At 41.7% G+C, this 12473-nt stretch overlaps 1 protein-coding gene across 1 annotated transcript; it reads right to left on the bottom strand.

The window, feature by feature from the left end:
- Positions 1-583: 583 nt before the first annotated feature.
- NIPAL3 (NIPA-like domain containing 3) lies at positions 584-10998 on the bottom strand. The gene is made up of 11 exons (XM_010290214.1): positions 10900-10998; positions 9030-9098; positions 8761-8932; positions 8599-8658; positions 7733-7878; positions 6857-6953; positions 5457-5592; positions 4669-4757; positions 2588-2651; positions 1470-1564; positions 584-813 (listed from the first exon to the last, which is right to left on the bottom strand). Exons 1-11 carry the CDS (start codon positions 10996-10998, stop codon positions 614-616), a joined length of 1227 nt encoding a protein of 408 aa, XP_010288516.1. The 3' UTR covers positions 584-613.
- Between the last annotated feature and the right edge of the window lie 1475 nt (positions 10999-12473).

Genomic DNA, 12473 nt, shown 5'->3' with positions numbered 1-12473 from the left:
GAAGTGTCCAAGATTCATGTTTAGAAGGAATAAAGTATCTTGCTTACTCTAATCAATTATGCTGCTCTAAAGACACAGTAAGTTTCAGTATTCGTGCTTGAAAACAATTACATTTTATTGCCATGTTAAGGTAGTTTGGTGATCACACTAGAAACATGAGGATTTGTAACTTTTCGGGAAATCCATCACGGGCTCTCTATATATGAAAGATTAAATCCTGCCCTTCTCTCTCTGTGAGCATCTCCTGAAAACTTCTATTTGGAGATAAACCCACTCCCAGTAGGACTAAAAACTGCACAGTCACTTCTCTTCCCACAGCTCTGCATTCTCACAGTGTCTGCTTTCATCGGTTCCATACTGCCATGATATTGCACTCACCACTTCACGCTTCCAGATAGCAGCCTTCCATGGAGAACTGTGATTTACTTCTTGCTAAGGTGACTGCTTTCGACTTCACAGCTATAGAGAGTTGTTTATTTTAATAATCAGCCTTGAAAGTTAAGTTTGATACAAGCTTTAAACTATATCAAGGTTGGCTTTACACTTATATTTTAATGGGTAAATAAATAAAGGTCATACTTCTGACGATTCAAATCAGTTCCTCAAAGGTCACTCACTCCTTTTTGCTGTGCTCGAACACCCGGTAGGGTGGAGCAGAAACTCCTTTGGAACCGTGTTGCTCCTGCACAATCGGCAAGGTAGCTGGAGTATAAATTTCCGGCATGTTGTCATTGTTCTCTAGGGCACCATAGGAAAAAGAAGCTTTGAGGTCAGGCTGAACTGCAATCCCTTTATCGTGTATGTTCTGCATGCCTGAAAAGAGCAAAGACAGAGATTAAATGCTTAAGAACAAAAGTGCATTATTCCTTCATTCTGTTAAATCAGCAAATTATATAGTCTCAGTGTTCGCGATAAGGAGCTATGCGGCTCATCAGCTTCTTGAGTGTTAAATGAGATACATAATGTTTTTCTGCTTAGCACTGAAGCAACTAATGGAGAAATACCATCTAGTGAATGAGGGATGGCAGTCAGTTATTTATCAAGTGCTGCATCTCAAACAGCTCACCAGAAAGACAGTTTAGCTGTACTTCCCAAAATAAATTTCTGCTCCCCCTGGCCTCCACCTCTTGCAGCATACCTCAGTCTTCCCCAATAATCAGTTCCTCCTGCTGGATGAAGACCACCAAGCACATGCTCAAAACTAGTTCATCTTCCCAGATAGCAGCCAACTTGGACAAGGCTGTTGACAAAATATGACATCCCCCTCCAGTGTTAGGGGACCCAGCATGAGTGGCATCCAGGTGGCACATCACCTCTTCTCTGCTCCATGTAAAACATGCACATACCCCTCACAACTAGAAAACACCACAGCCGCCTGATACATCCAGATACTTAATGGAGCCAAAAGCTTGAGCTTTCACTGTGAAGCCCAACACATAAAAGATAAACCACTGTATTTTTACTGTTACCTGGCATAGCATCCATTGATATGTAAGGTTCAAATGGTACAGATTTCTTCCTATTTCTTGTGATCAGGAAGACACCTAGAAATGCTATGAGGCACCTGAGAGAGAAGACAAGATCTACTGAGATCGAGTAGGTAACACTGCATGTTGCTGCTTCTGAGGGCCTATCATGTAGCACCATGTAGAATTCAGAACTGGAAGGAAAAGAACTGTGAAGTCAGAACTACAGGGGACGGTCTCAGCTGAATAACCCTCTTCAACAGTATTGAAATCCACCTAGCAATCAGAACGATTTCACCTTTTTTTTAATCAAAACACAGGGAAATGTTCTCATGTTAATTAATCTTGACTAACTAAAGGGGAAAGGAAGCACATAAAATTTTGCCGTCTTCGATGAAATTCCAGGATTTAGCAGCCTGACCTTCGAAAGGTTTCCCATAGGTAAACACACCGACAACCGTCCATCTTGATTTTTGCAATATGTTTACAGAGAAAGGTGCAGTTCATCACATTAGTCTTTCAATTGTTTTTTCTGTACTAATCTGAAAGACATTTCAGAATGTCCCCTGATTATGGAGAGCTAATCACATCAAGACACTGTACTAGGACTAAATGCTGAGTTACACAGCAAATGTTTTACTGATCATATCTGCACTGGGTGAGTGCCTATGCCCTAAGAAACAGGACGCTAGAAGTCCAGTCACAGTTCAGTGAAGGCTCGGAGAAAAACCTGAAATAGATTCCCTAGAGCTGGCTTCTTTTGGTTATTCTGCAATTCTTGTACATTCATGAGTAGGTAGCTTGAAAACAGTCCATATGCTTCAACATCCAAGCTGATCTCCAGTACAGTCAGTAAGGGGTTTAGTGTTTAATGTTATGATTATGCGTAACCTAGTGTTATAAAATTCCTCTAGAGCATCCATCATCACTCAGACAAGATACTGAGCTCTATGGGCCATTACCAGTTCTAACAGAGAAAGTCTGTCCTCCTCTCCAAGAATGTATGTACCTCCAATATATATATACGCAGAGCTAGATAGATACAATGTGTATTTTTAAAATTTTAGTCAGATGAAGAAACATCTTTCCAGTTTTCTATCAAGGAAACTTTAAACACTTACCCAAGCGCAAACATACATATATGAAGAACATCTTCGCCAGTGAAGTCCAAGTAAAAAGTTGCCCCTTGAAAAGAAAATAATTTGTCACATCTTTCTTCCCAGTTTACATGAGCAATTAACACTGTATCTCCAGCACTAGTCCCTCCAGAAACCAAATCATGTAAGATTCCTGTGTTTATAGTCAGCACCTTTGGGGTTCTTTTTATGATCTTAAAATAGAAAAAGGTGGCCTAATTTCCACTTTAACACAATTTATTGACAAATCTTTTAGAATTTCACTACCAAAATAGTTATACTGGTCTAACTAATATAGATGCAAGTAAATCTGTACAGCAGCACAGCAACTAGGTACAAATCTTTCCATATTGGGGTAGAGGGTTGCAAAGAAAACATTGCTTGAACTATTGCAGATCACTGTGCCAAAGCCCGAGCCAAATTCTCACCACACAGCAGTGGTTACTGTATAAGTAAGAGAGGCCATATTTCTGAAGTCTAAATGACAAACCAAATCAGATCTAACTACAACGGGATACAAACTCTTGACTCCCAACAAGTACATACAGCTCAAACCTATAAGATGACAAGTGTCCTTGGTGTCCTGGATGTCAACAGGACACACATTCTGGCTCTTACTCTTTACATTTCTAATTGAAGTAAAGTAAACAACCTGATGAATCTGAGGGCAGCATATGGCTTGGAACATGATAGGAAATAAATATTAGCCAAAGAGTAGGCCATACTCTCTCATGACATTGAAGAGGAGCATTAAAAGGCAATGTGTAATTTACAGGGGAAGCTATTGCCCTTGTATACTTAGAAGAGCATTACTATTTACACAAACAGTATCCATCACTGTCAAGTAGATGCACTTTCTCCAGCATTGGGTTTTTGGGTTTTTTGTTTGGTTGGTTTTTTTCCCCCAGTTTTGCTCAGGTTTTTGTTGAGGAGAACAAAACCTTAAAAAGGCTGCTTGTCAGGTTTAGAAGCCTAAGGGGTTTAAAATCCTCATCTTTGTTCATGCAAACAAAGCTTTTCCTATGTGGGCAAGGGCTGAAATTGGAGTAAACTGTTCAGAAAGAGAAGTGCCGATAAAGCTGTGAGCAGCTGCATTCTAGATATGATGCAAACAAGACTGTCAGGAAGAGAACTGTAACGTGTTTGTACAGAGGAAGCAAATATGTTTATATACTGCGTCATACACGTTTTAACAAAATCCAGATAAAATTACACAAGGAGAAATTTTAGCTGTGCATTCAAGTTGCACATCTGTCCTGGTTTCAGCCAGGATAGAGCTGGTTTTCTTCACAGAAGCTAGCACAAGGATATGTTTTGGATTTGGGATGAGAAAATACTGATAAGGTGCTGATATTTTGAGTTGTTGCTAAGTAGTCAAGGATAGTCCAGCTTCTCGAGCTGGCCTGCTAGCAAGAAGGCTGAGGGTGCACGGGAAGCTGGGAGGGGACACAGCCGGGACAGCTGACCCAGGCTGGCCAAAGAGATATTCCCTGCCATATAACGTCATGCCCAGTACCTAAACTGGAGTTAGCTGGGGGGCGGGAATCGCTGCTCAGGGACGGGCTATCGATCACCGGATGGTGAGCAATTGCTCTATTAGGCATCACTTGTTCTTGTACATTCCTTTGTTGGTATTATTGTTGTTGTTATCTCTCTTGCTGTCCTATTAAGCTGTTTTTATCTCAACCCATGAGTTTTTTCCCCAATTCACTCCTCCATCCCACTAGGGGAGGGAGGAGTGAGCGAGCAGCTGCGTGATGCTTAGTTGCCGGCTGAGGCTAAGCCACGACAACATCTAAGAGCATACATCATCCTCCTCTTCTACACGCTAGCATGGTATGAGTAATACAGTCTCAAATCTAAATGACAGAACTTAACAGAAAATTTTAACACAGTCTGATGATAATTCACTTTTTTTGAAAGAAAAAAAGAAACAAAGCCAGCTGCAGAAGAGAGTTGACAAGAAAATACAAGTCATCATCTTCCCCATCTTTAAGTGAGGATTATTTTGCAAAATCTTTTGCCCTTCTTTTAGAAAGGACCAACACGCTGTTTTGTGCTGTTACCTGCTGTGATTGCTACTGTCGTGGACAGGATATAGCTGATGCTGGCAATCTGAGATGAGTCATAGAGCTGTGAGGCTTGGGCTAAAAATCTGCAATACAGTGACAGACAACAGAGGTTGATTTGGGAAGGATACTCAAATTGTATAGCAGTTATCATGGATTAGTACACGTCTCCTCCTTTTTGGAAACGTGTTTCAAGAGTGATGCATATATTTAAGAAACTTTATTCTCTTTCTCACTAAACCTGCAGCAGAATCCCTTGGAATGAATATAAATGATAGAGGAGTAAGCCTGGCTATACTGACTAAAAGCAGTGAAATTCTGGCCCTAAGGTCAGTGGCAGTAATGTCACTCACATTTTGAATAGCTTTTTAGCTCTGCTGCTACTGGCTTTTTATGTTATTACAAGTACAGAGGGGAAAAGAAGAATAGACACATCATCAACACCACTGATTCTGCACTTTGATTTTAGCCAGTGCACAGATACCGTATTCGATTTGCCATCATTTCATTCCTAGCATTGTTTTGCAAATACTTGAATGATGTATAAATCTGGGATTAAAACTACTTGGCAGTGTCACTACATGGAAAAGCAAAGATTTGCTTTTCTAATTTGCCACTGTTCCAGGCTCCTGTGACACGAATTTGAGGACAGGTCATAGAAAAGAATGGATAATTCTTCTCCTAAAACGTAATCAGCATTCTTGGAATGGATAACAAATAGCCCACTAATTACTGATCCACTGAAACCAGCACAATTATAGACAAAAAGAGAGTGAATGTCTTACGTTGCTTGAAAGATCGCTGTAGCAATCATGCACACCAACATGATATAAAATATAGGGTAGTCGAGTTGCAAGTTTCCTTGTATCGAGACAACAATCATGCCTGCCACAGCTTTCACAGTCACAACAGTCATGGAACCTGTGAATGTTCACCGAGACTCAGCTGAAGCACTGACACATGCTCAATATGACAGGAACACTGCACATTCGCTCTATACATGGCAGGCATCTGCAAACAAACGCAAGTCTACAAGTCCTAGAAGCCTCCTTTTGCCGGGGCAGACAAGGGATGTAAACTGCATATTTTATCCCCAACTCTGCCAGTTTTATTCCCAACGATTTCACCACAGTGACCTTCAATAAATCACTTAACCTTTCTGTATCACAGATCCCTTCTGGGAGCATTTACTGGTTTTTTTAAGTGTTTAAACAGCGTTGTGCAATCACATGATGGAAGGATACAATTTTTCATTTCTGATGCTGTATTGGCTTGGTTAATAAAGCTAAGGAAGTTTTCAAAACAAGAATCAGAAAGAGCTTAGTTCCTTTCCATTTCCTGAAGCACAAGTCAGGGCCATTCAGAATTAGGATATCTGCTTTGTCTATGATTCACACAGCCTCTGAGGCATCAGTTATTGAAATCCAATCGCAAACAGTTTAAAAAAAAAACAAAAAAAAAAGACACGGCAGTGACTGAAGTTGCATAAATAGCAAAACTTGAGGACCGTGACATAGATTCAACAGCACATCAGACTGCGTCACTGCCTTGCTATTATTCACCCTTTTTAAAGTTTAATTGATCACAGTTTCTTAAAAAAGCAGGTTAATGTGAAGAAAGGTACAAGTGAAATCCTGGCCTTTCCGAAGTCACTGTAAGATCTCGCTGTAGGCTATGAGGATATTAAAAGCATCATTTGACCCTATGGCCAGAGGCTGTCCCAGTTTAGATAGAGACATATTGGCATGGCAGAATATTTATCATTTCTTTAGCCACACAGCAAACCTTCCCAGAGCCAAGAACATTCTTGTAGGTCAAATCCTCTCTTTCATCCACTGAGTCAGCCTTCCTTATCCATTGAATAGATAAGATATTGTACCATGCTTTGCATGCACAGATTAAAATTAAGAACACTAATAAATAACTTGCACTTTGTATTTGGCAGATTATTTGTCCTTACGGGAAATAAGTCTTAATTTTTCAAAAGTCATTTGCAAAGATCCTAAACATCACTGCAAGATATTAGCTTTATCTAATTTGTAGTAACATTTCTGGAGCAGACTGGTGCATTTTATGACATTAATTAGGTCAAGATAATTCCCTCTAAGTCACAGATGCCTCAGTTTACTATAGTTTACTGTTACAAGCCAGAGTTAGAAGATCTTGTAAGTCCGTAACAACTTACCCAGCAAAGCTACCAGCAGAAGAATAACCACAATGTAGTTTGCATTTTTCTCCTTGTAAAAATATAGTAGCAGGCAGAATATGATGATCTCCACAAGCTACAAAAGATAGAAATGAGAATATTAAAAGATGCGGGGTATATGGGGTTGGCAGTAAATGGGATTCTGAGGCAGTCAAATATTAGAATTACACAAAAGGGCAAATAAGGATCTCACACAATTACGGATCAAATTTAGCATAATCTTAGATTCTGATTAGGTGAGATATTCAATAGCTTCTTGCAGAACAGGAAACATAGGACACTTTTCACCTTATATTCATGGTAAAGGAGCAGATCAAATAATCCTGACAATATTCACATCAGAGATCTCAGCCTAATGAGGTTCTTTAAGTGATCCCTGCAGCACACATCTTATTTAATGGTGAAACTTATCTCCATTAAAACACAATAGATTTCACAAGATTTTCAATGAGAGATTTATGGCCCCAGAGAAAGTCAGTCTAGAAAAAGCCCAGATGCAAGCACAGTATTTGGACACCTCTGGAGCAGTTGCTCTCAGCTGCCATCTGCCAGTACTACTGCCACAGGCTGAAGCTGGCTTATCAAGGAGAGAGCAAGCTATTTTAAAACTTTTCAGTTAAAGATATTTAAGTCCTAACAGAATAATTCAGAGAAAGAATGGGAGAGTTCCAAATTGTGCATGCATGAGCTACATGCAATGTGGAACTGACACCAGGAAAAGATGGCATAGGTTCATTAGCAAGTACAAAGAATATTGGTAAGTAACCAATAACCAAGGAAAAAATAATGCTTGAAATGAGACTCCCAATCAGGCATAGAGCAGAAAACTGTCCCACATTTTATGGGCCATCTTACCATATACAACAGAAATGGCCAGCTCACTAAATGCCTAGTGATATTTTCTCCTGTCATCTTCTCATGACTATTAGGTCCAAATGTTATCAGCAGATAAGTTCCAACAATTGCCAAACCACAGCCTACAAAGGACAAAACATAGCGCCCTTCGGCAACCAAAGGACAAAAAAAAAAAAAAAAAAAGAAAAAAAGAAAAAAGAGAGAGGACAAAGTTAGTGAGTTAGTGTGGATGCATGGAATTAATATCGCACATGCATGGTGACCATTAATAACATCATGCACATTCCTCTGGATGACTCATTCCTCTGCCCTTCATGCCCCACTTTGGAAATATTAGAACCAAAAAAGCCCTAGGCAATGTTTGTGCTGTGAGTTGAGAAAAAAAAGCGCACACCAGGTAGCATCTGCTCAACAAATAGGAGCTACAAGATCTATATCTGGGGCTTATCCTGCCTGGCACTGCCCACAGCCCACCTTCTGGGAAATGGAAGAACGAACGTCCCAGTTCTGCAAACACTTGCACACGTATGAAATTCAGCTGATTCAGTTGTGCCTATGCTATTGCAGAGTCCAGGCCCTAGGCTGCAGCTTCAGCCCAGACAACCATGATTTTCAAATCCTGCAAACACACACCATTTCCATGTATTTCTAAAATCTGTGAGATTCAGATGATTTGGCACAGTCAGAAAAAAAACAACAAAATCAATTTTTAACAAACAGTGGATGAGATGACACATTTCTTCAATGAGGTACTACAGCTAGTGGAGATCTTGCCATCCCTCTAGTTATGATTCTTGAGAGGCCATGCTATGTGTTGAATGTCTTGTAAACAGAGAGGAAAAATTAAAAGGAAATGTGGAACTTACTCAAAAAATCCTTGGGCTTCCATTTTTCTTTAATAAATATAATTCCTATGATTGCACTGGCTTTTAAAAAAAAGGAGAGAGAAACAGTGAGTTAGCTATCAGTCCAATGATCAGCAATCTCACACTGGAATGTGCTCAGATTTGTATCTCTTTCCCCCTTACCTATAACAGACACTGCACTGAGTGGCACAATCAGTGAGAGAGGAGCAAAGGCGTAGGAGGAAAACACTCCCAGCTCGCCCAGCACCAGCAGAAACAGTCCACACCACCATGTCTTGGTTTTGAAGTAGGCTCGGGGGTCTTTGGAACCTGCCAGTCGGATGTGGCTGTATTTCTAGGAAAGAAAATCAAGGCAAAGAAGCTTTGGCATGCTTGATGCTTTTAATGCAGGATGCTTGAGGTAGGATGAGTATTTGCTTCATGATACTTACCTGGAGGTTGAGTGCAATACTGATAACAAGATGTCCAAAAATAGCTAATAATGCACCAATCAAGTTCTCCTGTAAAAACCAAGTAAACACACAGGTATTAAATTTAGCCACCGGACCCTGAAGGAAGTTGGAGCTTTTTGCACAACCTGGAAGAGAGCAGGCTTTTAAAACAGTTCCTAGATCACCTGTCAATAAAATCTGTTTATCTTCCTCCCTTTCTATGTGATCTAGGGCAATTCAGGTAAGTTCCCTGTGGCTATGTTCTAAATCTGTGAAAGATAACCCTTCCTTAGCAGACACTTTCTACAACAGACTTAAATTAGTGCACATATATTTGCATTCTTTGCAGTTTCTCAGAGGGGAAGAAGATAAATCTAAACACAATGACCTATTCAATCATTCTTCCCTTTGAAAAAACTCTTTTCATGAGGTTTGTTGCCCTGGAATTCAGCAGAGTATGGATCAGGAACCTCTGCATGGAGCAGGTCACATCTTAAGAACTATTCTGCTCTTCTCCACTGCTGGTTCAGTAGGTAATTTAGCCCAATTATCACCGATTTTATGCTGCTTTTTACACAGACCAGTTATTCCAAAGTAATAGGCAACTGGTAGCAGCTCCTAGCAAGCTCCCAGCTCCTTCTACATTAGCATTCCAAGCTCAGCAGTAATTCTCACGGTCTAAAGACAGAATTTGAAATGAAAAAGGATGTAAATCAGGCTGAGTCACAAAGGAAATGTACATTAGGAGCAAACAGAAGAGCCTGAGGCTAAGCCAGGCCATTTAGTATTTGTATTCTTCCAACAACTGTCTAAATCTCATTAGACGTCATTAGCACTCTTCATTTCAGGGCTGGTCTCCAAGATACAGTCTAGTACTTACTTTCATTTGGGATAACCAAGCTCACATTCATATTCCTCCCTTAACAGTAAATATACTATTCTTGATTTTCTCATACACAATAAGACAAGGACTTTAAGATTTCAAGCTCGTATCAGTGGAACAAGAAGCTCTTTATCAGGATGTACGAAAAGAAGATTCACCCAGGCAGCTTCATTCAAAAACACCCAAGAGATCTTCCCACAACAGACAGTAAAGTTGTCAGAAAAATGTCACTGTGTGATCACAGATGTAGCCAGAGAAGCTCAGCAGGCTACTGGTTCAGCAACTAAACTGGATTTCAGTTTAGAAGACGTGGAGGAGACGGTGCCTCAGCTGAAAAGCCCCTAGGTAAAGCACAGGTTTGGGACAGGCTTCTGGACTCCAAGAGCTTGAAAGCCAATGTCAGTCTGGTCAACTTTTACAATGCAGCTAGGACTGTGTTCTCAGCAAAGTACTTTTTCCAGTGAGGAAAAGCCCTTCTTGCTGGGATTTTCTGAGCACCTTCAGAATCAGGGATTCAGAGGAAATTGATCTGAGAACAGCTCCATATCCAGCTGGAGAATAAGGAGGAACCACAGCAACATGTCCTACCTCAGCTGCAGGCTCTCTGCATGACCGTGGGCTTACACACTTGAAATTCAAGCACTTGAATACAGAGCAGACCAGAACATCTCATCATCTCAGTTACTGATGTATGGGTTAGTCTGAAAAGGCACCTTAGCAGAATTTATTGCACCTAAACACCTTTAGACAGCCACATATTTCAACTGCCAGTCCTTTCTTCACTTCAGCTAGCTCTTTAAGACACAGAATTTCTCCTTCTTTCTCCCACTGCTTATATACACAGCATATAATACAGTGGGGCCTCTAGGCATGGCTAAATACAAATACAGTGCACTTTCTGCAAAAAAATAACCAAAATACAGTGGCATTATTAGTTTACTCGAATAGTTAGGGCTTTCTAGGGATAGACTGGGGTAGAAATCTGACCTTGTAAGAAAAGGAGTCAGTGTGTGGCTGCACAGAAACTGCTGCTGTGGACAATGGGAGTTGCTGAAATTGCAGATTTGGACTGTTGCCTCCTTCCATTTTGGTTGATTGGAACATATGCTTTTCAGCCTCTTTGATGCTGGAACTTCTCTTTAGAGAAGAGACTTGGACCCTGCTGGAACCACCTTATCTCTAACTTGGTACCACTTCTTCCCATCCATCCTGTTTTGCTTGGACAAGCAACAATTAGTTCAATGAAGCACAAAAAAATTCTCTGTAGTCTGTCTGCTTTTCTTTCCCCACCAGGCTACACGGAGAGATAGTGGAGGGACCATAGGCAGAAGTGCAGATGAGCCAATATTTGCAGCCAGTCAGTGGAGCAGGAAAGTTATATTCCTCCCAGGTGACACTAAGGAAAAAAAAAAAAAAAAAAAAAATTAGGTCAAATTAATTCAATTTTTACACTATAGGCCACAGAAAACTCCCTGGAATCAAACTAACTGCGCACATGTCAGCAGAGAAAGTAGATTTTAAATGCCTTCTTACAAAGTCTCAAACACAAACTTACACAGACCTTGCTTTACAAGAGCTCGCAAACTGGCGTGGTCCCAGAAGTGATATATTCATCTGACATTTAACATCAGGACTTGCCATTTGGAAAGCTCTTATCAAAAAGTCTCCGAAGTCCTCCAAGTCCTGCTTTTAATTTCTCTGCTGCCTGTGTACCTCTGTCGTTTGTTCAAGATGCAGCATTACATTAGTCACGCCGTCCCCACGCGCTCTAGGGATGACAGTGCTGCTCTTCATGCAAACAGAGGTCATTTCAGTGTAAATGCTGTGAGCAGAGTTTGGAGGCTAAATTCCTTAGAGCCAGACTCATTACAGGTGTCTGGAAAGCACCACACACAGCAAACTGGTCTGAAGTGCCTGCATGCCACGATGGCTCCTTTCACCTCAAGGAGCATCAGCAACCCTGAGCAATAGATGCTAATGGGAAGACCCCTCTGTTTAGAGGTGGATGCTGGTGTACAGACATTGCAGAGGGGTGATCCTCACAAGTGATGTGTCTTTCTTGGTCCACTCAAAGATGACCCAAAACGGTGCAGGCTGAGCACCCCTTAGACTCAGACCCTGGGCTATCGGCCTGTGGTCACATCCTGAGGTAGCAGGACCCATCCCATGCCCAGGCCGTGAGCTGCAAGCTCTCTCAGCTAACCTTGCGCTGTGAGTGGTTACTTCAACTCCTGGGTTGTCCCAGTGCCTCCAGCGTGAGGGGGGACGGGACAGGGGTAGCATCACAGCCTAGCCACGGAAGGTTGAGGGGGGGGGGGAGGGGAGCGCCCCCCCCCCCCCCCATAGTAAGGAAACCCTGCCCGGGCAGACCAGAGCCTGGCTGAGGGCAGGGGTTGCTCCCAGGACACCATCCCCTGGCCAGGCCTCCCTGCCCAGCCCAGCCCCGCACCCGGACCCCAGTGGCGGTTTGTTCCCGACAAAAACCCTCCGGCAAACCCAGCAAGGCCGAGGGGGGAGAGGCGGCCTCCCCTGGCGGCCCCGCTCACTCACCTGCTCCCTCA

Source organism: Phaethon lepturus, unplaced genomic scaffold (genome assembly GCF_000687285.1).
Source record: "Phaethon lepturus isolate BGI_N335 unplaced genomic scaffold, ASM68728v1 scaffold47776, whole genome shotgun sequence".
In the NCBI taxonomy this organism is placed as follows: domain Eukaryota; kingdom Metazoa; phylum Chordata; class Aves; order Phaethontiformes; family Phaethontidae; genus Phaethon; species Phaethon lepturus.
Note: the sequence above shows the minus strand (reverse complement) of the source record. Positions and strands in the feature narration are given on the sequence as shown.

Excerpts from the sequence above, each read along its gene's own strand:
- NIPAL3 (XM_010290214.1), bottom strand. The coding sequence starts at position 10,998 with ATGGAAGGAGGCAACAGTCCAAATCTGCAATTTCAGCAACTCCCATTG. Across the intron at positions 7,879-8,598 it reads GAAGCCCAAGGATTTTTTGA|GGCGCTATGTTTTGTCCTTT; the intron begins GTAAGTTCCACA and ends TGGTTGCCGAAG. Across the intron at positions 5,593-6,856 it reads TCTGCTGGTAGCTTTGCTGG|GTTCCATGACTGTTGTGACT; the intron begins GTAAGTTGTTAC and ends GAACATTCACAG.